General features: G+C 43.6%; 1 protein-coding gene across 1 annotated transcript; it reads right to left on the bottom strand.

The window, feature by feature from the left end:
* Positions 1-426: 426 nt before the first annotated feature.
* Positions 427-24,448, bottom strand: LOC147895572 (C2H2 and C2HC zinc fingers superfamily protein). The gene is made up of 5 exons (XM_087383702.1): positions 24,345-24,448; positions 2,459-2,659; positions 2,038-2,215; positions 1,840-1,938; positions 427-1,696 (listed from the first exon to the last, which is right to left on the bottom strand). The coding sequence occupies exons 1-5, from the start codon at positions 24,351-24,353 to the stop codon at positions 1,323-1,325; spliced, it is 861 nt and encodes a 286-aa protein (XP_087239828.1). The 5' UTR covers positions 24,354-24,448; the 3' UTR covers positions 427-1,322.
* Between the last annotated feature and the right edge of the window lie 577 nt (positions 24,449-25,025).

Here is a 25,025-nt window from a genome sequence, read left to right as displayed (position 1 = left end):
TGTTCCTTTCTATTTAGAAGAACATATCTTTTGTGCCATCTTATATTTCAATATCAAACACACAAATGTCAAAACTTCTTCTCTCAATGGAGTTCATTTTTTGAGAAGAAGTGAGACAGCTAAGTTGAGGACAAGGCTACTACCCAAACCTTGCTTAAGTATGCTATAACTCTTGGTAACAGCCTTGCCTCAAATAAAGCAGTGGATTGAAAAACCCCTAAGGTCGACTCACGTGGCTCTGTCGACATCACTAGCACCCTCTAATAAGAGCGCACTCTTTGATGCCTACCATACTTCTCTTTAAAAGCCTGTTTTAAGAGCGATAAATGAATATTCACATGAATTTATAATTTTTGAATTCAACACCCTATTGATTATGATGAAATGTAAACAATGATATCATGTGAATATTACTTAAAAGTGCCTTTATATATATAAATATTCCCTGGTCAGATTTGAAATGCCATTTCATACGTCTTTTTTTCAGACGTTTGCAAACATTGGGTTTCCATACCATAGATGCAATTGCATATTAATGGACAAATCAAATGTCCATGGAAACATTGCAATATTCACAATCATCCATGACAATTAGTTATCCCAATGATGCCTTAAATATACACAACTTGTGATGGGAATGTTCTTAAACCAATGCGATTGTGCTAATTCACACATGTGAACATCCACTGATCTCCTGATGTAGGATGTTCTTTGTGCATCTTTCCTTATTTGTACTTGGTGGTTGAAGGATGTCTTGATGTCAACAGCATTGCACCAATATACCCGTGCTCTATAGTCTTTCCAAACAACTTCCCAAACTGTTTTGAGTTCCTCATAGATAAAGTCGCCCTTCCAATTGATTGGATAGTTGCCCTCCATCCTAGCTAGGTAAGTAAAGTGAGTTGTTACAGCATCAACATGTAACCTCCACTTGCCAAATTTTGGCAAGTCATCTGATAAGGATAATTGAAGCCATCATTGCACAAGGGACTCTTCTTCCTATCACTAAATTCAAACCATACGCAGACTAACACACAGGTAACAGGAGGTGCATCTCACAGCGTGTCTCAGATTGGTCCAGATTTATTCTCAAGGCCTATGCAAATGTGACAGTAACCAAGTATTGGTTTGGAATTGCAGGCAAGTTATGTTTTTAAGGCTTCCAACACGGGAGTGTGTGTACATACTACCATGCAACCATTTTGAGGTTGTCACCTGCACCAAATAGACCCAGATGTCCTCCATACATGAAGGGACAACTTTCTCCTCTACAGCCAACATCCCTTGTAAAGGCATCTGCCAGAAAGCATCAGAATATTTCCTTAGTAGGATTGATAAAGGCCCAATAGTCCTTTTTCTCGTTCTTGTATCCTTTTCTTGGCTGCTTCTCTAGCTGCAAGTGCAGCAGCCTCATCCTTTGATAATGACTCTGTCTTCCCCTGTCTTTTCCTCTTGCCCACTGCCAAGGATGATGCTACCCCTTTGGATGGCATTGGTTTGATTTGAGAAGCTCGAAGCACCGGACCAGGAAGTTCTGTACTAGGGACCCCTGATGCTCTCATTTGTGGCAGTTTTCCTGCTGCCATTACTGGTAAATGTTGTTGTGGTACAGATAACGTCTTTGACAACTGAGCAGATGCATCTCCTACTGATTGTTTGGATGCTTTAAAAGCTTCTTCTTGAGTCGTCCATTTCCCTGCACATACAAGCTGTCATCGCCACTTCTAGCAAATTTTGTTCACAGGTGACTGACAAGTGCGCCAAACCTCAGGTTAAAAATGCAATAAGAATAAACAGGCCAAAAAAAAGAAAAGATCTGAGAAGCTAATGCAACCATACCAAGCAACTGACTGTAATATAGGCCAGAATTCGGGTCAAAATAGTAACCCGTGGCCGAGTTGAAGTAGTAGCCTGCTGCCTCATCGTATGTCCATTCTCCTGGCAGCACAATTAAAGAACAACAAAGACTTTCAAAAAACAACTGTGCAACTGGCACTCAAAGACAATCGACGTATGAATGTTAGAACCACCACATACCATTTGTATTGTCCTCATTTGAAGTGCCAGACCTCAAAGGATCAGCTGTAGGTGAGGTATTTGGAATTGCTAAGTGTGCATTACGTTCACTAATTGAGGCTGGCACTGCTGCATTAAGTGCTGATGCTTCCTGCTTTTCCTTTGCTGCTAAATCCTTTGCATAGCTACGTCTTGCTTTCTGTCAAGACATGAGCAAGTTTAGAGCTACTGGCAGTTGCATTTTATGTTTACGAAAAAAAGTTGCAACAAACAATCTAGCAATCTATTCTGTAATCTAACATTCATAGCAGAACAGCACGAAAATTATTAAAACCTTCTTAATGATTTTCAAATGAAAAAAACCTACAATCCAAACCTAGACCCCAATCACTCTCAGAAAATAAGAAACAAAGGTTAAAGTGGGCAGAGAAAGAGACATTACAGCCTCAATGCGCTCCAGATCCTTTAGTGCCAGTTGTTTCTCTTTTTCTTTTGATGCATTCTCCTTTCGTATAGCAGCCAGCTTTTTTGAGACATTGTCCTTGTGGCGTTGCCCGAACTCATGGGTACGTATACTTGCAGGATTATTGGCAATATAAATCTTACAAAAGTCACAGTACTTATTTCCCTGGCTAACCCAATACTGCAAGAGCGAGTTCAAAATACACCGTCAATCAGCTTGCAATATGCAGTGAAATCAATATAACCTTGATTAAAATTCTACAAACTTTTTACTCAGAAAAATGGATTGGGTAAAATCTGGTCAAACTATTGAATGCATGATGTAAGTGAAACACATTCTGTTCATGGTTTTCTGATCAAAAGACAGTGACACATAGAAAGCCTAGAAGGTGCTATCACTCATAGCCCAACACGATCCTTTGCAAGCTTCCTTGATATGCAGTTCACTAAAATACCATTCTCCATGCAATTATAATGTTCTTCCCAGGACGGATGCCTGCTACAGCAGATGTTGGGAATTGGTTTACAAGCCACAAAGGGCTGGAGCAAAGGGCGCACTAAGGCCCTTGCTGAGTACTATGCTGAAAATAAAATAAAAATAAAGAAACTCAATAGCTCAAGCGAAATATACATGCTATCTGAGGTAGGCTGAGACTGCAATTGGAACTCAGAATCCGAAACCCCGTACCATGATGGCATGCCTATGAGCTGTGAAAATGTCTTGGATCTGCGTTGTATGTTCAAAGTGACCCCTCGTCTCGGGCGGTCTCCTTTGAGGAAAGCTGTAATAGGTCTAACCTCAATAGAGGGTGCTCTGGTCGCTCTCCGTGTCGCCAATGGCCTCTGCACCCCTCTCTCAGAAATCCAGACTGCCCGCATATCGGCTAGCTCCTCCTCCTCCATCCCACTGTGTCCTGGGGGTGACTCAAAGATACAGAAATCTGTGACCCGCAGCTGTGTTCGATCAGCCTCTGTATCCTGTGGTCTGGTCACCCCATGCTGCTCTTTGATCTGTCGTAGCAGGGCGCATCTCAAGCAGATAGAGCCCAACGCAGACCTAGTCATGGAAGTGGATCAATCGTGATAGAGAGCCGAAGCCACTCCTGTCCTGGTAGAATCTCGTAGTAGGTGGGGCAGGCGCAGAGAAAGTGCTCCTCTGTCTCAGTCACTCCCAGTGTGAATAGCATGCAAATCCGTTGCTACTCTTCCTATCTCAATCCGCAGCTGACGGGATGAAACCTGCATCTGCCCAATAGCGATCCTTAGTGCACGTGAGACTCCTCTATCCTCGAGATACTGGGGTCTGATGATGAACCCATCCTCTGAGATGCTCAAGAAATGATCGCGGTAAAACTAGGCCTTGGTTTAATGTCCTCAGAAGGCCTCATAGGCCTATGGGACAAAGCACAATAAGAAAATGAACTCATACAAGCCTCTATGGGCTGAAGCAAAGGGCGCGCTAGGGCCCTTGCTAAAGAGCTCAAACTGAAAACTCAAGCTGAGACTGAGAGCTGGAAAACTTATCAACACACAGTTCATTAGCCAGACGAAACTAGTTCACAAGTATTACCTTTAGTCATATCTTTTTGCGGTGACTCCTCTGTGGCGGAGGACATGATCTCCTAGATCTCTGTATCCAATGGGCAATGTCGAGAGTGACGCCTCAGCTCCTCTGAGGAGGGCTGAGATACATTGGACCTCGATTGTGCGTGCTCTGGTCACTCTCTATGTCACGGAGTGTTGTCTCTGCGTCCCTGGCTCATCAATGTCACCTCGTCTCTTCCTACTGATCCACACTACCCTCATGTCAGCTAGCTCCTCCTCCTCCACCCCACTATGCCCTGGAGCTGACTAGAATGCATATAAATCTATGACATGTCACTGTGCTGTGTCTACCTCAGCCTCCTGCTGCGACGTCGCTCCCTGTTGCTATCTAATTTGTCTCAGTGGTGTCTCTCTGTGCCGATGCATCTCCATCAGGTAGAGCCCAATGTAGACCTTGTCATGGAAGTCGATCAGCCATGAGAGTGGACCACTCTTGAAAGAGAAAGAAAGAAAGAAAGATATATTAACCTCCTTGGGAGGCCTCACGGGCCTATGGGACAAAGTACACAAGCAAAAATATCTCATACAAGCCTCAAACGGCTGAAGGAAAGGGCACGCCAGAGCCCTTGCTAAGTACTATACTAAGCTAAAGCTAAAGAGCTTGAAAGCTCAAACAAAACCTAAATCTCAAATACTGTTAGGATATTTGTGATCAAGGGCTTGCTCTAAGGTGCATGTGTGCATCTAATAGCAGTCACATGTTTGTGTGTGTAGTAAAGCACACTTAGTACTAAAGCACAATTAGTACTAAAGCACAATTAGTACTAAAGTACACTTAGTTCTATCTAGGATTATGACGCAGGTAATGATGCAGTAGAAGGCATCCTCTCTAGGAGGTGCCAATGATTTAGGAAGTCTTTATGATGTAGGGCTGATTGCCTTTGATATAGGAGAGGTGCCTATGATCTAGGACACCGTCTCTCCCACTCTATAAATGAGAGGCTTCTCTCTCACAATCAATAGAACACACTTTTGGATTCTTCTTGTGTTCTCAACTCTTGTCATGATGCATCTCTTCTCTCTCACTCATTCCCAACACATGGTATCAAAGCTCTAGGCTCTAGTGAACTTTCTAGCCTCCTAGCTGCCACCTCATCATCTTCTTCTTCACTCTCCACCTTCTCTTTCATTTGCCTCCAGTCTGCCCGATTTTTTCTTAAGCTTATTCTCGCTCTACTCTATGCCATTTCCCAAGCCCTCTGAGCCCGCTGCCCAAGCACTCTCTTGATGGGGCAAACCTCTGGCTAGAAGGAATTAGGGAGTGGTTGCTCCTGCCGCCCATGCTGACAAGTTCTTCACTTGGCGACATTTCACAAAATTCCGCCTGTAGACTCAACCATTTGCAAAACCCTCTTCGCCATAGCTGGGCGACCCTATCAGCTACTTGCTGTTCAATTTTGAGCCCATTTGGTTCATAGACGGAGGAGAAATCGGAGAAAAACCAGTCGACTTTCAAGCTTCTTCCCCGGACAAATCTACGCGACATTCCGCCTATGCTTCCTAGTGGATGATCTTTGGTAATAGAGCTTCATTTCTGTGATAAAAGCCCTCTGAAAACCGACTCTATCGGTGAGAATTTTGGCCTCCATGTTTCTCTGTTTTTATACTACAGTTTTGGGCAGTTTTGGTCTTTGAATGCTTGATGCAAGCTTAAAAGAGTGTTAAAGATGATATATGGACAGTAAATTTCCAGTTGGTGATGATTGTTCACAATGCTTAGCTCTTGTTGCTCTTCTAATGCTGGATATGTGAAAGAAAAGGGAAGAAGAAGAAAGTAGCTCCTAGATATGTCAATTAGAAAGTGACAAAGCTTGTGAAGAAAAAGCCATATTATTATTCTGAGGCAAAAAGAATAGGATTCTCTGATTTCATTACTTGCAGTATGCACTTGTATGGTTGAGATTTATAGCCATTTGTAAGAGAGCAAACACTGCCTATACATAAAGGTAAGACCCTCTCATGGCTACCTTTAAGATAGACAAATTCACTGGCCAAGGCTTCCATACTTGGCAAATGAAAATTAAATTTGTGCTTATACAGGAGAATTTGTGGGATTTAGTCAAGCCAGGGAATCAATCATCACAAGAGGGTGAATCCACCATAACCAAAGGAAAGTGACTTTACTTCAACAACACCAGTAGATGCTAAAAGGTTAGAGAAAGCCAATGCAATCATTGCATTAGGTTTGGGAGATGATTATGTGCATCATATTTCAGATGTGGAATCTCCTTTTGAGGCTTGGCATAAGTTAGATGTACTATTTGGTGCTAGCTCTCATAACTCTAAATTGACTTTGAAGATTAAATTCTTTGAACTTAAGATGGATGGAGACTCTGTTGCAGCTATGTCAACACTATGAGGAGTTGGCCTCCAACTCTCTAGTCACTGAAGATGATCAATGGCTGTGCTCTTACAAAGTATGCCTTAGGAATTTGACTATGCTGTAACTATTTTGAAGAATCTGCCCCAACCAACAGTAGAGAGCATCATTAGCGCTCTACAAGAAGAAGAGAAAAAGAAGAATTCAAGGAAAATAGAAGATCAAACTCAAGCAATTACAGTGAAGTTATCATCAAAGGGCAAGTACAAAGCATGCAAGCATTGTGGCAAGACCAATCATCTTGACAAGGATTACTATAGGATTAATCCTTGCACTTATTGTGGCAAAAACAATCACTTTGAGAAGTTTTGCAATGAGAAGAAGAAAGTAAAGGCAAATATGGTTGAAGAAAGAACTGCATTAGCAAATGAAGTAACAAATTTTGTGGTAGCATCAGCAAATGAAGAAACAGATGTGGTGGTAGAGGAAGATAAAGATTGGACCTTCTAAAGTCCAACATCTTTGAACTTTTGTCATCACTTGGTCATGTAGTCAATTTTGAGGTTCTCTGCCTAACGTAGTACTCCAAAAAGAATGTCATGGTTATGTGTAGTCCTTATAGTCTTTGTAAATCACCTATGGTCAACCATATGATGTAAGCCATGTGATATGTTTGCTTCCATGGTACATGAGAAACTAGGTCCACACAAAGGCCTAAGATTAATCCTTGTACATGCAAGAGAGAGAACCATTTTGGGGGGGGGTCTATCTCATTTTTGTAAACCTTGACCCTTGGGCACCCTTACTAGCATGAGATCCTAGCCATGGATTTATCCTTGACCACCATGAGATGGCTTGTGAAACTATGTGACTAGATGTATCCTTGACATAGCATGAGGCAAATCCTTTGTGTGTGTAGTAAAGCACACTTAGTACAATCTAAGACTATGACACAGGTGATGATGTAGAAGGCGCCCTCTCTAGGAGGTGCCAATGATTTAGGAAGTCCTAGGACTAATTGCCTTTGATGTAGGAGAGGTGCCTATGATCTAGGACACCCTCTCTCCCACTCTATAAATGAGAGGCTTCTCTCTCACAATCAATAGAACACACTTTTGGATTCTTCTTGTGTTCTCAACTCTTGTCATGATGCATCTCTTCTCTCCCACTCATTCCCAATAAATACAAACTGAAAGCTGAGGCTCGAGATCCGAAACCCGCCACTGTGGTGGCTCTTCGGTAAGCTGCGAGAATATCTCGGATCTACATTTATCGAGTTGTCTCGTGCAGTGGCGGAGGACGTGGTCTCCTTGATCTCTGGATCCGATGGGCTATGTCAAGAGTGACGCCTTGTCTCTGGCAGTCCCCGCTGAGGAGAGCTGAGATAGGCCGGACCTCCATCGTATGTGCTCTCGACCCACTCCATGTCGTGTGTGGTCTTTGCATCCCTCACTCGAGAGCGTCGTATCAGCTCTCTCTGCTGATCCATTCTGCCCTCATATCAGCTAGCTCCTCCTCCTCCATCCCACTGTGTCCTAGAGCTTACTTAAATAGTAATATGTGGCATGTCTCCATGCTTGGTCTGCCTCAGTAGCCCTGTGGTGCGGTCACCTCTTGCTGCTCCTTGATCTGTCACAATAGCGTCTCTCTATGTCATCGCATATCAAGCAGAGAGCCCAATGCAGACCTAGTCATGGAATTGGATCAACCGTGAGAGTGAATCAAAGCCATGTCCCTTCTGAAAGAGGCAGTGGCATCGTCCTCGGATCTCGTAGTAGGCTGGGCAGATACATAGAGAATGCTCCTCTGTCTTGATCCATTCTGCCCTCATATCAACTAGCTCCTCCTCCTCCATCCCACTGTGTCCTAGAGCTTACTTAAATAGTAATATGTGGCATGTCTCCATGCTTGGTCTGCCTCAGTAGCCCTGTGGTGCGGTCACCTCTTGCTGCTCCTTGATCTGTCACAATAGCGTCTCTCTATGTCATCGCATATCAAGCAGAGAGCCCAATGCAGACCTAGTCATGGAATTGGATCAACCGTGAGAGTGAACCAAAGCCGTGTCCCTTCTAAAAGAGGCAATGGCATCGTCCTCGGATCTCGTAGTAGGCTAGGCAGATACATAGAAAATGCTCCTCTGTCTTGACCTCCTCCAGCATGCATTACCTGCAGCTCGCTATTCTCTGGGTATACCTGCAGCTCTCCCTGTCTCAATCCTCAACTGATGGAACGAGATCCGCATCTGTCCAATGGCAATCCTCAAAGCATGTGAGACTCCTCTATCCTCGAGGTATTCAGTCCATCCTCCGATACTCCCAAGAAGTGGTTGCAATAGAACTGAATCTTTGTGGGCAACTCCTGGTCCCCCCCTAAGTCCGAGATGAATGGAGATGGAGGAGATCTAACAATATAATACCGGTTAATACATGATATATATATAGAGAGAGAGTTTATTAAAGCCTTCAAAAAATCTAACGGTCTAAGACAATGAAGAAAACCAAATACAATAAAAGCCAAGGGGTGGAGCCACTAAGTGAGCATCCACACCCAAAGCTGATGTCTCAGACGACAATTAACAAGTAGAGAAATACACTGCAACGTCTCTACAGAAGGGAACACATAGGCTCGCATGACTGTCTACATGAGAGCCAAGGGGGGGATCCCTGTCAGTGGGCCAGTCGGTCAACTAACTATTAGGGTATTAAAACCTTAGTATGTTGTTTGGGGGACCAAATCCGCTGCTTGGCTGAGGATAGAGGATATGATCTTTCTTCTTCTTCTTCTTCTTCTTCTTTTGGAGAAAAGAAATTTTTATTAATGCTTGAAAAAACAACCATAGAAATCAACTATGCATGTGGCGTTGATCGTGGAATAAATACAATGAAAGAAAGACTGGCTGCCAAACAGCCTGTTTTCAGAGAACTCGGCTGCCAAACTTTTCGGAGAACTCGGCTCAATGCTCTAAAACAGGGGCCAACAACCAGGGTGGGGGACTATACAACCAGCGAATGCCTCACTCCATGAATATACAGAAGACACTTCCAACGTTTCGGCGGTCGTCTAAGATCCCATCGTCCCTCACTCCCATGTCATGCACAAGGTGTACATGATGTCTTACCAGATGGCAATGAGGGTGGCTGTTGCGAGAACCTATTGGCCTCCCATCACCCAACTACAATGGGCTACCCAACTATCCACGCAGTGATGCTGGACATCGTCTCCCAAATATTGTTCTTTGGTAAGGATCTGGGCCACTGGGGCGAGGAAGGAGTCACATCATGTATCTCAATCCAAAGGACCCTTTGTCCATGGATCCTATAGGCTTGCAACTCCGTGTGAATTAAAAAGGCACACCCCCCTCTGACAACCAACTTGCCATGCCCTTGATGAAGTCCCATTGCATCCTTTGCATCCTAGCCATGATCTTGAGGGTTCCCTGCTCGAGCCTTTGCAATGTGGGGATGCTCCACAAGTAGTACGAATTGTCCAAGGTCTCCATTTGTGCGACGATGGCAGCTCCCATCCACTTTTACCTGCTCCATGTTAAACATAGTGTAAATTGCACTATCCACATAAGGCATAGGGGCAAACCCTAACCCTAAGGGATTCACATGTATATCTTCATGTTCATTGTCAATACACTTAGTGTACATATAGCTTTATCGTGTGCACTCCTCTCTCTCCCTCTCTCACTTCTGCTATCATGGTATCAGAGCCGATGGTGCTCCACTCCCTTCGTGAGTGTCAAGCCCTCCTTCCATGAGGCATCTTCCATCGTGAAAGAGATTTCCGTTAGAGAGAGTAAAAGCCCAAGGCATAAGCCCTTGTTCCGTCAAGGCGTAAGCCCTCCATCTGAGGCATCTTCATCCCTCACCTAGCTCTTCTTATAGAGCTCCTTCTTCTCTCCAATTTGCATCAGAAAGCTCAGGAATCTGCTTCCTGGAGCTTGAGATATGTTCATTTCCGTGTGTTCTTAAGCATTATGAGAGAGTTCTAGGTTTGAGAGAAATTCTGAGTTTTCTTGGAGAGAAAGTTCATGAGGTGTAAGGTTCATCCTTCTCAGTTGAGTGCTGGGCAGAGAGATTCTCCTTCTCCACAAGCGACCCTCAATGCTCCACAGTAGAAGACTCCAACCGACATCTTCATAAAGCAAACGTATGGCTTTCACAAGAGCCGACTATCTACACTACGGCTCCTACACATCTTCAATGCCTTCTACAGTAAGCTCCTAGGTTCCCAAATCGTCTCCTAGGCTCCCTCCACGGCCTTCTACTATGCAATAGAACGGCTGACATGGAAGCAAAGCTCCAACAACAGGCTGCAAAACGTGGGCTCTAAGGCCTTGACTTCAACAAGTGCAAAGGACTCAGTGGCTCCATCTAATCTACAAACGAATCACAGCTAAGTTACTCCAAAGCGCTCCACCTCAGCCGGTTACTCGACCGGGCGACTCAAGAAGCTGCACCATCTCACTAACAAATGAGCTAAGCTCCACCTCAGCCGGTTACTCGACCGGGCGAGTAACCGGCTCCACCTCACCGGTTACTCGACCGGGCGACTCAAGAAGCTGCACCATCTCACTAACAAATGAGCTAAGCTCCATAATGAAGAGTCCATGCACACACGCTCAATAGACAAGCCTCCGTCTACAAGAGCTCTATGACTGAACCTCAATGAGATCACACGGTAGGTGAACTCTAAAACGTCCAACAGCTCTCTCAATGAGCTCCCAGCCTCCACCTTCCAAAGGCGCAGCAACAGCTCCTACAGCAGCAGCAACAACACCAGCCAGACTCTCAACCGCCATCTCTGAGCACCATCCACCTCCAAGCGCATGCACACCTTTAGCAAATAGCCCACGCCAAGCGCCAACGGCCACCTCCCTCCTCTACCACAACCTAGCCCAAACGATCTACGGACTGCCTCTCCACAAGCAAGCCTGAGCGGCTCTTTTGCAACTGAGAGTAGCGATCTGCTCTACAAGCTCAAGGTCAACCCAACTCGACCTCCTTTGTCTACTTGGCCTAGCAACACCTCCAGAGGCAACAATTAGCATCGACTCCAGCAATCTTCACATCACAGCACTGCTCCATGCAGTAGGCTCCACGAATGGCGGACTCCAACCCGGATAGATCTCCAGCAACGCACTCAGGCTAACAACTCCCAGCGCCACTCTTTCAACACAGCCAGCACCTACCTACAAATGCGTGGCTCCCACATCTGGTGCCATCAACACTCGCTCTCAACCGAGCTCCAACCTTCATTCACCACGAGGGCACCTAGCCACCCAACCGAGCGGCTCACGTGCCAACGGCATCTACAGCAACAGTCCCCCGCATGGGCTTAGGATAGCAACGAAGAAAACATCCCACCTCCACCTAGTGGCTCACAAGCAACAGCAGCACAGCTCCAAGCACTAGAGCAAACATGAGCCTCCATACGCCTCAGCCTGGGTCTTACTTCCAAACGAAGACCCACAAACAGAAGGCCATGCACAGGGGTGTAATAGACTCAGCAAAGCTCTAGCTGCACGGCAACTCAGCTCAACGCCATCCACTACACCTACAAGCAGACGACAAGGAGGACAAAATCTAAAAGATTATGTCAAAATCCCGCAGATTCCGTCAGTACATGAGGCAACCCTATCCTAAGGGCCTTGGTCACCATATACCATGGGCTGGTCCAATTGTTGACACGTGGTGGATAAGGGTCAAGCTAACTCGAGTACGGTTAACCTTGGGTCAACTATCTGGGTTGAAAAATGGTTGAGTTAGGTTAGTCACAATGGTGAGTCAAGTGCCATGTGGCAGCTAGCCTCATCTTGCACAATCAGCCCTAATTGCCATGTCATTGGCCATGTGGTAGAAGCCAAGTCAGCAAAGTGCCACCTAGGCACAGTGCCTTCCTTTTTTTTGCAAAAAGAGACTTCTATTAAGTATTCAAGAAAACTGTCACAACAAGCTCCATACGAGATACGTGTCAGTCCAAATACCCGTGAACACCTGTGATGGGTATATCTGCGTGCCATCCAATGCCTCTGTACATCTGGCTCTCCAAATGTGCCAAGAGGAAATGCTAGCCAAAATCTCCCAAGAGGTATCCACTGAAGCATGGGAAGCTCTGAAGGGAGTAAGTGGTACATCCTGAAGAGAGCAGGGCTCTATCACCTACCGGCCGACCGAGAGTGCCCAAGAAGAAGGCTCACCCTCATAAAACACCTGGGGCCCAGTAAGGGATAACCATGCGACCGAGCCCCAAGTCATGAAGAAAGCGGAAGTATGAAAAATGCTGAGTATTCGAGCAACCCCTTTCCAAACAGTCCTTGCCTGACTGCAGTCCCAAAGGCAATGTCGCACTGACTCCTCTGCAGAATGACAGCGAGGGCAAGTGGGATCAGCCCCAAATCGTGATCTCCACTGGTTTACTGCAATCCCTCCATGAATAGAAAGCCAAATGAAAAGAGTGATCTTGCTATTTCTGAGGGATTTCCAGAGCCTCCTCCAGAAATTCTTACGCAAATCTGCGGTGATGAAGAAGCTATCCCAGTGGGGGGCTCTGGAGGGAATCCAACCCCTAATGCTCAGCTGCAATCTCCTGGCATTACCAACCGTGAAACGAAAGAAGGGAATCCCCCTCTCTCCGTGCCCATGATCTATCCACTCCCACTCTCCTGGGTCCCACTGCAAGCACCTAATAGGTGCACCTCCATATAACCACGACCTCCAGGATCCTAGGGCCAAGAGCAGAGGGTCAGGGTCTAAGTACCACTGCAAGCCCGCTCCATGGTCCACAAAACCAGCAATCATGACAGGCTGAAAGGCAACCTCTAGAAGGATATCATATGTGGATCTAGAGAGTATACCTCCATCCCCAACATCAAAGACCAACGCATCTTCCTCGAAACCTCGAAGAGCGATCACCTGTAAAGGAACTGCTGTCCTCGAAAAAGCTCCAATCCAAGTGGTGGAAGTAATAGGCATCTCAAACTGTCCATTCCACCGGGATGGCTGCACCTATCTGCTGAATCTTGCGTGCTACTCCTCTGAGGTGACTCATTGACTGTAGTTTCTGATCCTCAGGTAACCTGATAAAAGCCTTCCAAGTGCCTACTGTGTAGGCGGGGCCTCTCTCCCATCTAGACCACTGTATGTAATGGGAGGTGCCTAGTGGTCTGCCATGCTCATCAAATATACTATCGTTCCAAATGATCGGCTGCCTATCAATCTCTTCGAGGGTAGAGGGTGGCACCCTCCGAGGAGTGTTCCTGAAGCTCCCCCAAGCTTTCAGAATCGCAATCATGAGAGGAGAGGCAAGAGATCTGAGAGGGGCTGAAGTAAAAATCCAGCAAGGGCTGTCCACCCAATCATCTCCCAAGGTAGGTGTGCAAACCTGAATGCGTCCAAAAAAGAAATCCTTCCAAGGTTCCTACCCAGGCATGAGTCCCCTTACCACCACCTTACAAAGCAAGGCCCTGCACTGCAAGCCTGGGTAATTGATATTAAGGCCCCCTTCACATGTAGGGAGAATAATGGTCTCCCAGGCCACCCTCACTGCAACATCTGCCGTGCCATCAAGTCCACTCCATAAAAAATCCCTGACTGGTCTAACGAGCTGAGTGATGCAATCCCTAGACCGGCACCAACAAGAACACACAAACCAGGTGGTGGCCAAAAGAACCTCGTTCACTACCACAACTCTAGATGCAAGGTCAAGTTTGGCTAAGCTCCAAAAAATGAGCTTTTTCCTTATACTCTCCAGTACAGGGGCAGACTGCTGTGTTGGAGAGACGCCCAATCCTACCTAGCATCCCAAATCTTCTAAGCACACAGTGCCTCACATTTGAAACATTACAACACCAGACAAATGACGAATCAACAGATCAAAAAATACAATCACATCCTCTTGGAGAGGCTTACATAAGTGTTCCAAACCTAATCTATTCACCTTGTTGCTTAGCACGTTGCCAATCGAAGGGCCATTCTGTCCTTCCTTGATCAGATGATTCTGGCACTCGCACACAAAGTTCCCAATCCAACAAAGTTCCCAACCCAGAAATGAAAATTGAACGCCTTTCAGACCATCTATCTTGTCTCTTGTCTCAGCCAGACCCATGTCCAACAAGTTAAAGCTTCTTGAGACATGAGAATTGAGGCTAGATCTGCCTTCATCCCCAGTTGGGCCTCCAATACCCACATACACATCTTATACCCACAAGGGCACCTCAATCCACATCATTTCTTAGCTCACTCTTAGTACCTCATCCACTCTCAAAGGTCACTTGACCCTTCACACACTCCAAACACAATATCCCCCATACCACTTTGACACACAGATTGCACACATACTTGGTGCACACATGAGCACATGAGCAAGACCCCAAAATTGGATGCAAACAACTTTGACCAACAAAGAAATACCTTGGCACCAACTATATGTAACCAATGAGAGAAGCGTCATGAATACCATATTCACCATGAAGGTCCATCCTTTTAAAAAGCCAAGGAGTTATTTAAATGAATCCTTCGTAGGTATGATCAGTCATGTCAAGATGCATACTTGAGATTTAAGAGTATCTTTATAACCTTGTATTTCCAAATTTACATTATGGAGTTCCAAACTTTCTTGTGTTGGCCCTTGGCCAATGAGACCACACACTTAGGAGCAACAGGACTCTCTAGTAACGTGCATTTCTTAAGAGTGAGTAGTTCAAGGAATTATCACTAGGGCTATCATCCACATACTCGAAGCCCTCTTTCCATTCAGAATCCCATGCATCTTAACAAAATCATGGGGGCCAAAAGCAGAGTGCAACATGTGAAGCAAGCATGCTCTTCATCCTCATGAACAACTCCAACTTCCTCGTATTTAGAATGTTGAGGAATTGGCAAGAACTGTACACACCTTGCTTCATTAGTTACTTATATATATCTAGATGAATCCAGGAACATGCCCAAACTCATCCTTTAAAAACACAACACATAGTGCAGTTTCAATCTCAGGATAGTCATTCATAAGGTTGAAAGCATAAACTCCATCACCCATAGCAGCGACTAGCTACTATGGCATCCCCACTAACATCATTAGCGTCCAACAGTGGGCATAGACTATAGTACAAACATATGCCAAGAAGTCAGGAGTGACAAGACGATTCCAAAAAAGATGGAGCAAGGATTCCCTGGGAGCCAAACATCTGTGGCATAAAGTAGAAGCAATATGTCTACGAGCCAAGAGTTGGCCAAAAGGAATAATACCAAGCATCACTCACCATAGAAAAACCAGTTGATGAAGTGGAAGTCTGCAAGACCAGAGCTGCTGCAACCTTTTATGCCACCTTTAAAGACCAAAGCTAATTCGCATGATGCGATACCCATAAAAACCATGTATAAACCAGCCACTGAGATATCAACCACGCATAATGGATGGCAAGAAAAACCATGACGATGCAAGGACCAATCAGTAAGGCGATACATAAGCTTCAACCTGGGTATGGGTAAAAAGGAATGAAGCATCTGAGAAAAATAGTGCCAGAGGGGTCGATAATGCATCCCCAATCCATATTGTCTAGCCACCAAAGGAAAAGGCAACAAAGTACCATCATCATGAAGTTTATCACCAACAAGAGTAATGAAACAAATACGGGCGCTTAGGTTCCTACAAAGCAAGGGGTCGATCATTTGCCTTTGACCAGTGCAGGTTCTCAACACGCAAGGAATTCCCATCCAGAGAGTCATGACCACTCCATTTGAGATGAGAAAGAATCTCCTTGCAAGCCAATAGCATTTTAGAAACAAAAGGACAGCCTTTAACCATACCATCAATATAACCTAGAATGAAATCCCACGGAGTGGGATGCCATTGCCCAAAAGAAGTAGTAGTCAACTGCAAAAGTAAATGAGACATCTTGGCAGCCCAAGGCTGATCACCCTGGTAAAATTGCAGCATCATTTTTCCCTTGTGAGCCAGAATATGGATATGAATATTCAATATGTTAAAGCCACCATGCATCTTTGGGGAACACAAATGCTCCATAGAGAGTAATATGATACTCGTACGGCCATGCTTTAAGCACCAAAAAGTCTCCATAATAGCAGACATGAAAGAAGAGATGTCTTTTTAATCAAACACATACACACACACACACATGCACTTATTATCTTAGGCAAGCACATCCACAAAGAAGGCCTCACTCCCTATAGTAAAGACAAGAGATGACCAACTTTAACATGCCTTTGAGCTTGTGGCTGTCAAACCAAACCCAAGGAGCTGGAGGAATTACGGAGCAAATAAAGAAGCTTCGTGTCTCCTCCCTCGAACTTGCCTCCTTGCCACATAGCCTTCATAGACACACCATCTCGTCTGCAGCTCCATAAGTAGCCTGGTTCTCAGCCTCCATGGATGAGAGGGGGCTGGCTGCTTCTAGCCACTCTAAGGGGTCCCCTAAGTAGATCTCCTCGTGCCTGGATCTCCTCCCCAATCTAAGTCGCTCCAACTTTGAGGCTTCACTCTCACTCCACAATCTCAAGAATGCCACAAGTCACAAAGATGAGTACCTATAAGAGAAGAAAGTACAGGGAGTTGATCCCGTCATCAACTGCTCCTTCCTTGGCTTATCGTTTTGTCCCTAATGGCAATTGACTCTTCTTCGAACTCCACACACTTGTCAATCTTGCACATTTCATGTACTAACAACTGGTGGAAACCAAGAGTTACAACATCAAGAACCTCGAAGGCCATCGAGAATGATGTTCAACTTGCCCTCACCTTCAACAAGTACAGTGGACTTACCCATACATCATTGACCATCACCGAAGGTCCTAGAACTGCTCTCTAGATTGTGTTGTGTGCTTGGAAGCACCACTATCCACAATCCACACTCGACAATCATCAATGGTGTGATGTGCCACCTCCCCACTTGAAGAAGTCCATAATCTCCACGTATACAATGTTGGGGTTGTTGTCAGCAGCTGTTGCTAACGAGCCAATATCCTTCTCATGGCTCCGCAGAGGACACTTTCTCCAATAGTTTACCCTTGTTGTTATGGGCGTGATCCTACGCCTTGTGGAGGGTTGTAAAACCATTCCTCCTAGTCCAATGCCATCAGCACTAGCTCCTCCCACATAAGGGTCCCACTCATAATGAAGGATGAGTAAAACGATGAGTATTGGGCTAAGAGTTATCGCACCCAGTGAGAAATATTGCGCATTTTCCACATAGATCAAGAAGCTATTCCCTAAGTCAAGAGTGGATGGTCCACCTCCTTGGACCCTTTTCCTATTTTAATATACCTTTGTAAGACTATAATATATCCAATCGTACAAATTTATATCTTTTATTGTTCTACCTACGGAGTCTCTTGGGCAAACCAAGTACTTACTAAAATACATTAAAAAAAACAACAGAGAAAGAAAACAAGAAATAAAGAAGAAAGGAAGAAGATGACTAAGCAAAAATAAACAAGCAAAACAAGAAACAAAATCGACCAAAACATAGGAATAAAATATCTCTCTCTCTCTAGAGAATGAATGAATTATTTAAAACCTAAAAAACTAAATAAACCTCTTTCACTTATGTACCGCTTCCTACAAAATAACATTCCTAACTTAGAAAGCACATGCATACTTAATCAACCTCTCTTTTGAAACTAAAAGAAAAATGGGCTGTTCAGCTCCCCGCTTTTTGTTTTCAGCTTATGTTCAATCATGCCTAAGGCTATCAATACACCATAGATAAAAGACTTCATATCTAAGATTGTGCGTACATTTTTAATTATTTTTCTTGGATTATACTTCTTATGATCAAATTACTACATTAAGTGGAATTGGGAAAAAATGACTCCATATTTTGCCAAATCAGAAATGTTTGAGTCAATGTGAGGCATTTTTATAATCTGCAAACCACTATATTCAGGTTGTTCATGTTTATCATATAATCAACCTCTAATCCTACGGTAGATTGAGAAAGTCTAAACCTAAGAAAACACAAGAATCCCCTCTTGAAGTGCAGTTCAATTCACAAGAGTCTGGAGGATAGATTCCTTCTCCAAAAGCACAAGCGTCTTTGTACATGAAGTCTTAAAAGTCCAAAACATCTGATACAAAGAAAATCGTCTATAAAACGCCTAACTTGGCTAAGCTTATGTAAAATGATACGGTAGGTATTGATAGAAATAAGACGTTGCATAAACTCAAATTCATAAGTGAAAAGATAAAAGTTAGCTAAAAAGAAAGCACAAATAGTGTCCATGGGATTTCTATAATTTGTTAAAACAAAGAATCACCTATTGTGATGTAAAGAGTATCTAAAAGAAAATCTATCCAAGAGCAAACATCTTCAAGACTTACGACCTTTGTGTATCTTTTCTTTTTAGAATCAATGTCATGATCTTTATTATTTAGCCACAAAAAAGTCAAAACATAAAGCTATTTTCTCAATTTTTAGCACTTTGCTTTTCGATTATAAACTTCAGATCTTCCAGCTCGATCTTTGTATACAGTGTAGTAAAATCATAGGTACAAAAGCATCTATGAGGACAAGAGGAGGATTGGCACGAAGACGCTTGCTCCCTGGACTATGCACAAAAGCATCTATGAGGATAAGAGGAGGGTTGGCACAAAGAAGCTTGCCACCTAATCCTACTTTCCCCTTATAAAACTATTATCCCTTGGACTATCTACAACCACCCCATTCAAATACACCCATGGGACCATCCACATGGAAGGGTTGGCGCAAGAGAAGGATTGCCACCTCAACCATGGATCCATATTATACATGCTACATCAATGGACTCCCCAAAGTTGAAACATGCATTTCGTTGCATAGGGGACGAGAGCCATATATCTTGTCATTTCTTCTTCTAGTGGCATTTACAAGTAAAAGGTCTTTCACATGCATCACCTCTTCAAAATTTGACTCTTTGTCTCAACTGTGTCGAACTTATCCAAAACTTGCACAAGTGGAGGATTAGGGCACTCCCAATAGTAATGTTGTTTGTTATTGCAACAATGACAAGTTATCCTTAAATGCTCCCAAATACATTTCGCCAATTTCATGTGCTTCACATAGTTGATCACTTCGGGGGTACAATTGCAGAAAATGAAAGAATGGACATGGGCATTGAAATGATCCCATACCTATGCCAAGGTTTCACTCTCCTCCTAAAGGTGCTCCTCTTAAGATCTAATATACCTCGATGAATCCAAGAACATTCCCAAACTCATCCTCTACAAACACAACATAGTGCAGTTTCAATCTCACGATAGTCACTCATAAGATTGAAAACCATAAACTCCATCATGCATAGCACGGACTAGCTACTATGACATCCCCACTGACGTCATCACCGCCCAACAGTGGGTGTAGACCATAGTATAAAAGCATGCTCTCACACATACAAATCCACACACCCACACATACTTGAGCATCCATTTATACAAAGTCTTCGTATTGAGATTCTATCGACACTCCGGAGGTGAAGGGCAAACTCAGCCATGACGAAGGCTAGCACTAAAGGAGAAGGCTAATCAAAAAGTAGTCTAAATCTCTTCATTCAAGCTACAATTGCTTGTGAAGTCTAAACGATTTCATTTTAGTCTCTCCCAAACGAGCATCTAAATCTAAATCTAGCTGATAGGGCAACACACCATTTAAGATAGAAAGAATTATCACAATACCAGCAGGCCGCAACTTGGACGAAAACTTCACAAGGTGAAATTTGCATGTCCGCTAATACGGCAGAAGCATATACCTAGATGAATCCAAGAACATTCCCAAACTCATCCTCTAAAAACACAACATAGTGCAGTTTCAATCTCACGATAGTCACTTACAAGATTGAAAACCATAAACTCCATCATGCATAGCAGGGATCTAACTTGATAACTCCAACAAGTACCAAATCAGCCAAGTCGTACTCGGTCCATTATTACCCTCTATACGCCATGGTTGTTTCTGTCCAACTAACGGTCTATCAGGAATGAAGGTAGAACAAGGATCTTTAACTTGTTGTGTAACCATTTCAAGTAGACTTGCCCTCATGGGGCGGAAAGCTTGCTCTTGTAAAAGGAAGGGTGGGTGGGAAAGAAGAGAAAGGATGGTGGGTGGGAAAGAAGAGGGAAAGAAGAAGCTGCTCCAAGTGACGCCTCCTTCAAAAGACGTCTCCCAGCCTTCTTACCGAACTGTCCATGCCTGTAGCAATCAGCAGCAACCTCTTATTGCCCCATGCGCTCTCCTGCTCTAAGCTTCACACAACCTTGTGCCCTAACACCATGTCAGAGTGCAGCAGAATATACGAACAGAATAGAGAGAGCAGATCTGCGAATAAGGAGAGACAATAGAAAAATGTGTAGAGAGAGAAAGCAATGCCCAGCAAACTGCAGTGGACTACAAGGCACACGTGCTGGGAAAACCTCTGCTCTTTACAGCTGAATAAACCACAACTTGAAGAACGACACCAGGCTGACATCTACAAATGATGGGCGCAATGGCCCAACTTATAGGGTGGGGGGGGAGGCTGCAGACTGGTTGACTTAAGCCAACTGGGTCTGGTTGGCTGGTCTGCTTAACCCAACCTGATTTGGTCGGGTTAACCAACCCTGGTGAGGTCGGCTGACCCAAACATGGTTGAGTTGCTAGGCCCTGTTAGGCACCAACCCAGCCTGCAATAGCCAGCCCTAACTGACCCTTTGACCAGGTTTCTACCAGGCCACTAACAGGCCCTCTAACAAGATCTCTACTCAGCCCCTAACCAGCCTATCTTGCCCCGACACTGCCCCCCACTAACACCGTGTTTTTCAGGAAGAACATACTTGGCACGCATACCCACAAAGAAGCCCTCATGCCCTATAGTACAAACAGCAGATCACCGACTTTAACACCATCCACACCTTCACTCTCAAAATCCAGGTAGGGCACCCTACTTCACAAGAAACGACATCATTGATGCAAGAATGAAAACTGTCAATATTCTTCTGCACGGGATCTGAATACTCAGAACTGTCGTTTGGATTAGACAATATTAACAGACACCCATTTTGTGTTGAGCACAAAATGAGTTCGAAGTTTTTCCACCAACTTGGTTCGAGTATTTTCCACCAACTAAAGGAAAACAAATTACTATTTGGAAACATTACAACAACAGACAAATGACGAATCAACAGATCAAAAAAAACAATCATATCCTCTTGGAGAGGCTTACGTAAGTGTTCCGAACCTAATCTGTTCACCTTGTTGCTTAGCACATTGCCAATCGAAGGGCCATTCTGTCCTTCCTTGATCAGATGATTCTGGCACTCGCACACAAAGTTCCCAATCCAGAAATGAAAATTGAACGCCTTTCAGACCATCTATCTTGTCTCTTGTCTCAGCCAGACCCATGTCCAACAAGTTAAAGCTTCTTGAGACATGAGAATTGAGGCTAGATCTGCCTTCTCTCCAATACCCACGTACACATCTTATACCCACAAGGGCACCTCAATCCACATCATTTCTTAGCTCACTCTTAGTACCTCATCCACTCTCAAAGGTCACTTGACCCTTCACACACTCCAAACACACTATCTCCCATACCACTTTGACACACAAATTGCACACATACTTGGTGCACACATGAGCACATGAGCAAGACCCCAAACATTTTCAATTGGATGCAAACAACTTTGACCAACAAAGAAATACCTTGGCATTGCCATGTTCAACCCAGTGCTCCAACTATATGCAACCAATGAGAGAAGCGTCATGAATACCATATATACATGAAGGTCGATCCTTTTAAAAAGCCAAGGAGTTATTTAAATGAATCCTTCATAGGTATGATCAGTCATGTCAAGATGCATACTTGAGATTTAAGAGTATCTTTATAACCTTGTATTTCCAAATTTACATTATGGAGTTCCAAACTTTCTTGTGTTGGCCCTTGGCCAATGAGACCACACACTTAGGAGCAATAGGACTCTCTAGTAACATGCATTTCTTAAGAGTGGGTAGTTCAAGGAATTATCACTGGGGCTATCATCCACATACTCGAACCCCTCTTTCCATTCAGAATCCCATGCATTCCATTTATACAGAGGTCTTCGTACTCTGTTTTTGTCGGCGCTCGGAGGTGAAGGCCACACTCAGCCGTGACAAAGGCTAGCACTAAAGGAGAAGGCTAATACATTCTCTTCATTCAAGCTATGACTGCTTATGAAGACTATACAATTTCATTTCTGTCTCTCCCAAAAGAGCATCTGACATCTAGCTAATAGAGCAACACACCACTTAAGATAGAAAGAATTATTGCGATATTAGCATGGACAAAAACTTCACAAAGTGAAATTTGCATGTCCTAATACGGCAAAAGCATATATCTAGATGAATCGAGGACCATGCCGAAACTCATCCTTTAAAAACACAACACATAGTACAATTTCAATCTAATGATAGTCATTCATAAGGTTGAAACTATAAACTCCATCACGCATAGCAAGGACTAGCTACTATGACATCCCCACTGACGTCATCAACCCCCAGCAGAGGGTGTAGACCATAGTATAAACATATGCTCTCACATAAACAAATCCTTATCCTTATTAAAGGGCTTGTATTCCCATGTGATCAACTGGGGCAATTTATAGCTATGTGATCTTTACTTGAACACTTAAAACATCATCATGCCTTTCATTGCCTTTCTATATGAGTGAGGAGGTAGCATAAACCTCGTGCCTACAAAGTCCTTTCGTAGTTTTTTTACCAGATCTTGTTTGAAAGAATGTTTTTTACACTCATTAGTTACTTACCCTTATCAAAGGGGTTTTATTCCCCTTCAGTCAATGGGGCAATTTACAGCTATGTGATCTTTACTTGAACACTTAGAACACTTTCATTGCCAATCTATACTAGTGAGGAGGTAGCATAAAACCTCGTGCCCACAAAGTCGTTCAGTACTTTTTTTACTAGAAGACTTAAAATTTGACTCTTGTTTGAAAGAATGTTTTTCACCTTGAAAGACAATACGTTCGATTGGGACTTTACACTTTCCTATAGAATCATCGTAGATCTAAGAAAATCTAATAGCCTCATCCACTGGGTTTTTGGGGCATTTCTAGGGACTTCTCATCTATAAGAAATCCCCATTCTATGAAAGTCGCTGAGGTCTTCTACCTTAAGAATGGCCTCACAATGCTTGGTGACATACTGATTCCATGAAAAATTTCCCATACTCAAAAAAATCCAAGGACTTTTCTTGAAGGAATTCCTTGAGAAAAATCGTTTCAAACTCCAACCAAGTACTAGGAACTTGCTTGCTATCATGCAAGTTCATCCACCACTTATAAACTTGTCTCAATGACTTGCAGTTCAAAGGAGTAGATTTCAAAATCTAATAGCCTCATCCACTAGGTTTTTGGGGCATTTCTACGGACTTCTCCCGTGCTGCCATTGAGGGCATTGGGAAAGTGTTAGAAGATCAAGCGCCTTTCCTTCCAACAAAGCACAAAACCCTGTTAACATTTACATCCCGTTAAGGCCTCGCAGAGATCGATACTGACAAGGCCCTGCCACTGCAAAGAGCAAAACTACTTTCAGAAGGAAGCCTCAGATAGTTAGACCCTGAGGCACTTCAAACTGCACGTACCGGGCCAACACGGATGGCTACACGCTGAGTATGGCATTACAATGAAATGCATTGGCCCCTCAAGTACAAGTACCACAATGAAAGTCGTCGAAAACAAAACTGCTGCTGGACACAACTCCCAAAGAACTAGCGTCATAATTTTACATGAGCCCCATATCAGGGAAAATGCAAGCAAGGAATGCAAGACCTAATAAGCGGTTGCAAAGTGAATAACAGAGATCCAATTTAGAAGGCGAGTTCAGAAGTCCAATGTTGATCTGAATTTGCACGCCATGAAAGAGTTTTCACTTTACAGAGCACAAATCAGCACAGCAAGAGAAACGACAAACCTCGGTCATGGTGGCTTGCCGCTGCAACAGTCGAAAAAATCTGCCCGAATCAATCAAGAAATCGTGAGCAGCTTTTGTGGATCAAATTTTAAGCTATCTTAAATGCCCCATTAATGTATTTATTTGCTTAAAATAAATTAACGATGAAGAAAGGATGTTCGAAATAATGAAAACATTAAAAATTATTAATTCATAAATCGTAATGTTAATGGCAGAACAAATGAAAACCTTAAAGTGGAATTAGAAATTCTATATTTATGAATATGTCGTGTAAGTGCATGTATATGCGACAAATTAAAACAATGAATAAAGAACTTTATGAATTGTATTCTGAATGTTTGGAAATGAAGTCAGACAAATGGTATTGTTGTTTAAATCAAATTGTTCTGCCTTAAGTAGTAATATTTTTTCGAGCTCCCAGGGTGTCCTTTTATATTATTGTAACCTTTTGAGCCCGATGTATCGACATTCTAAGTTATTCGCTTCCATTCTATTCAGAGTTGATGCTAAGACCTCCACGTTAAAGTGTTTCTCAAACGGTTTGCACTTGTGGACATCATTGATCATTTCAGATGGTGGGTTAGTTTTGTGTCATTTCAGACATCTTTCAATGTCTGTAGTTTGTCCGATATATTTTTTCCCATTCTATGGACAAGTGATGCAATAGACAAAATTTGTTAT

This window comes from Dipteris shenzhenensis, chromosome 13 (assembly GCF_047967505.1).
Source record: "Dipteris shenzhenensis isolate YYH24624 ecotype China chromosome 13, Dip_SZ_1.0, whole genome shotgun sequence".
Lineage (NCBI taxonomy): Eukaryota > Viridiplantae > Streptophyta > Polypodiopsida > Gleicheniales > Dipteridaceae > Dipteris > Dipteris shenzhenensis.
Note: the sequence above shows the minus strand (reverse complement) of the source record. Positions and strands in the feature narration are given on the sequence as shown.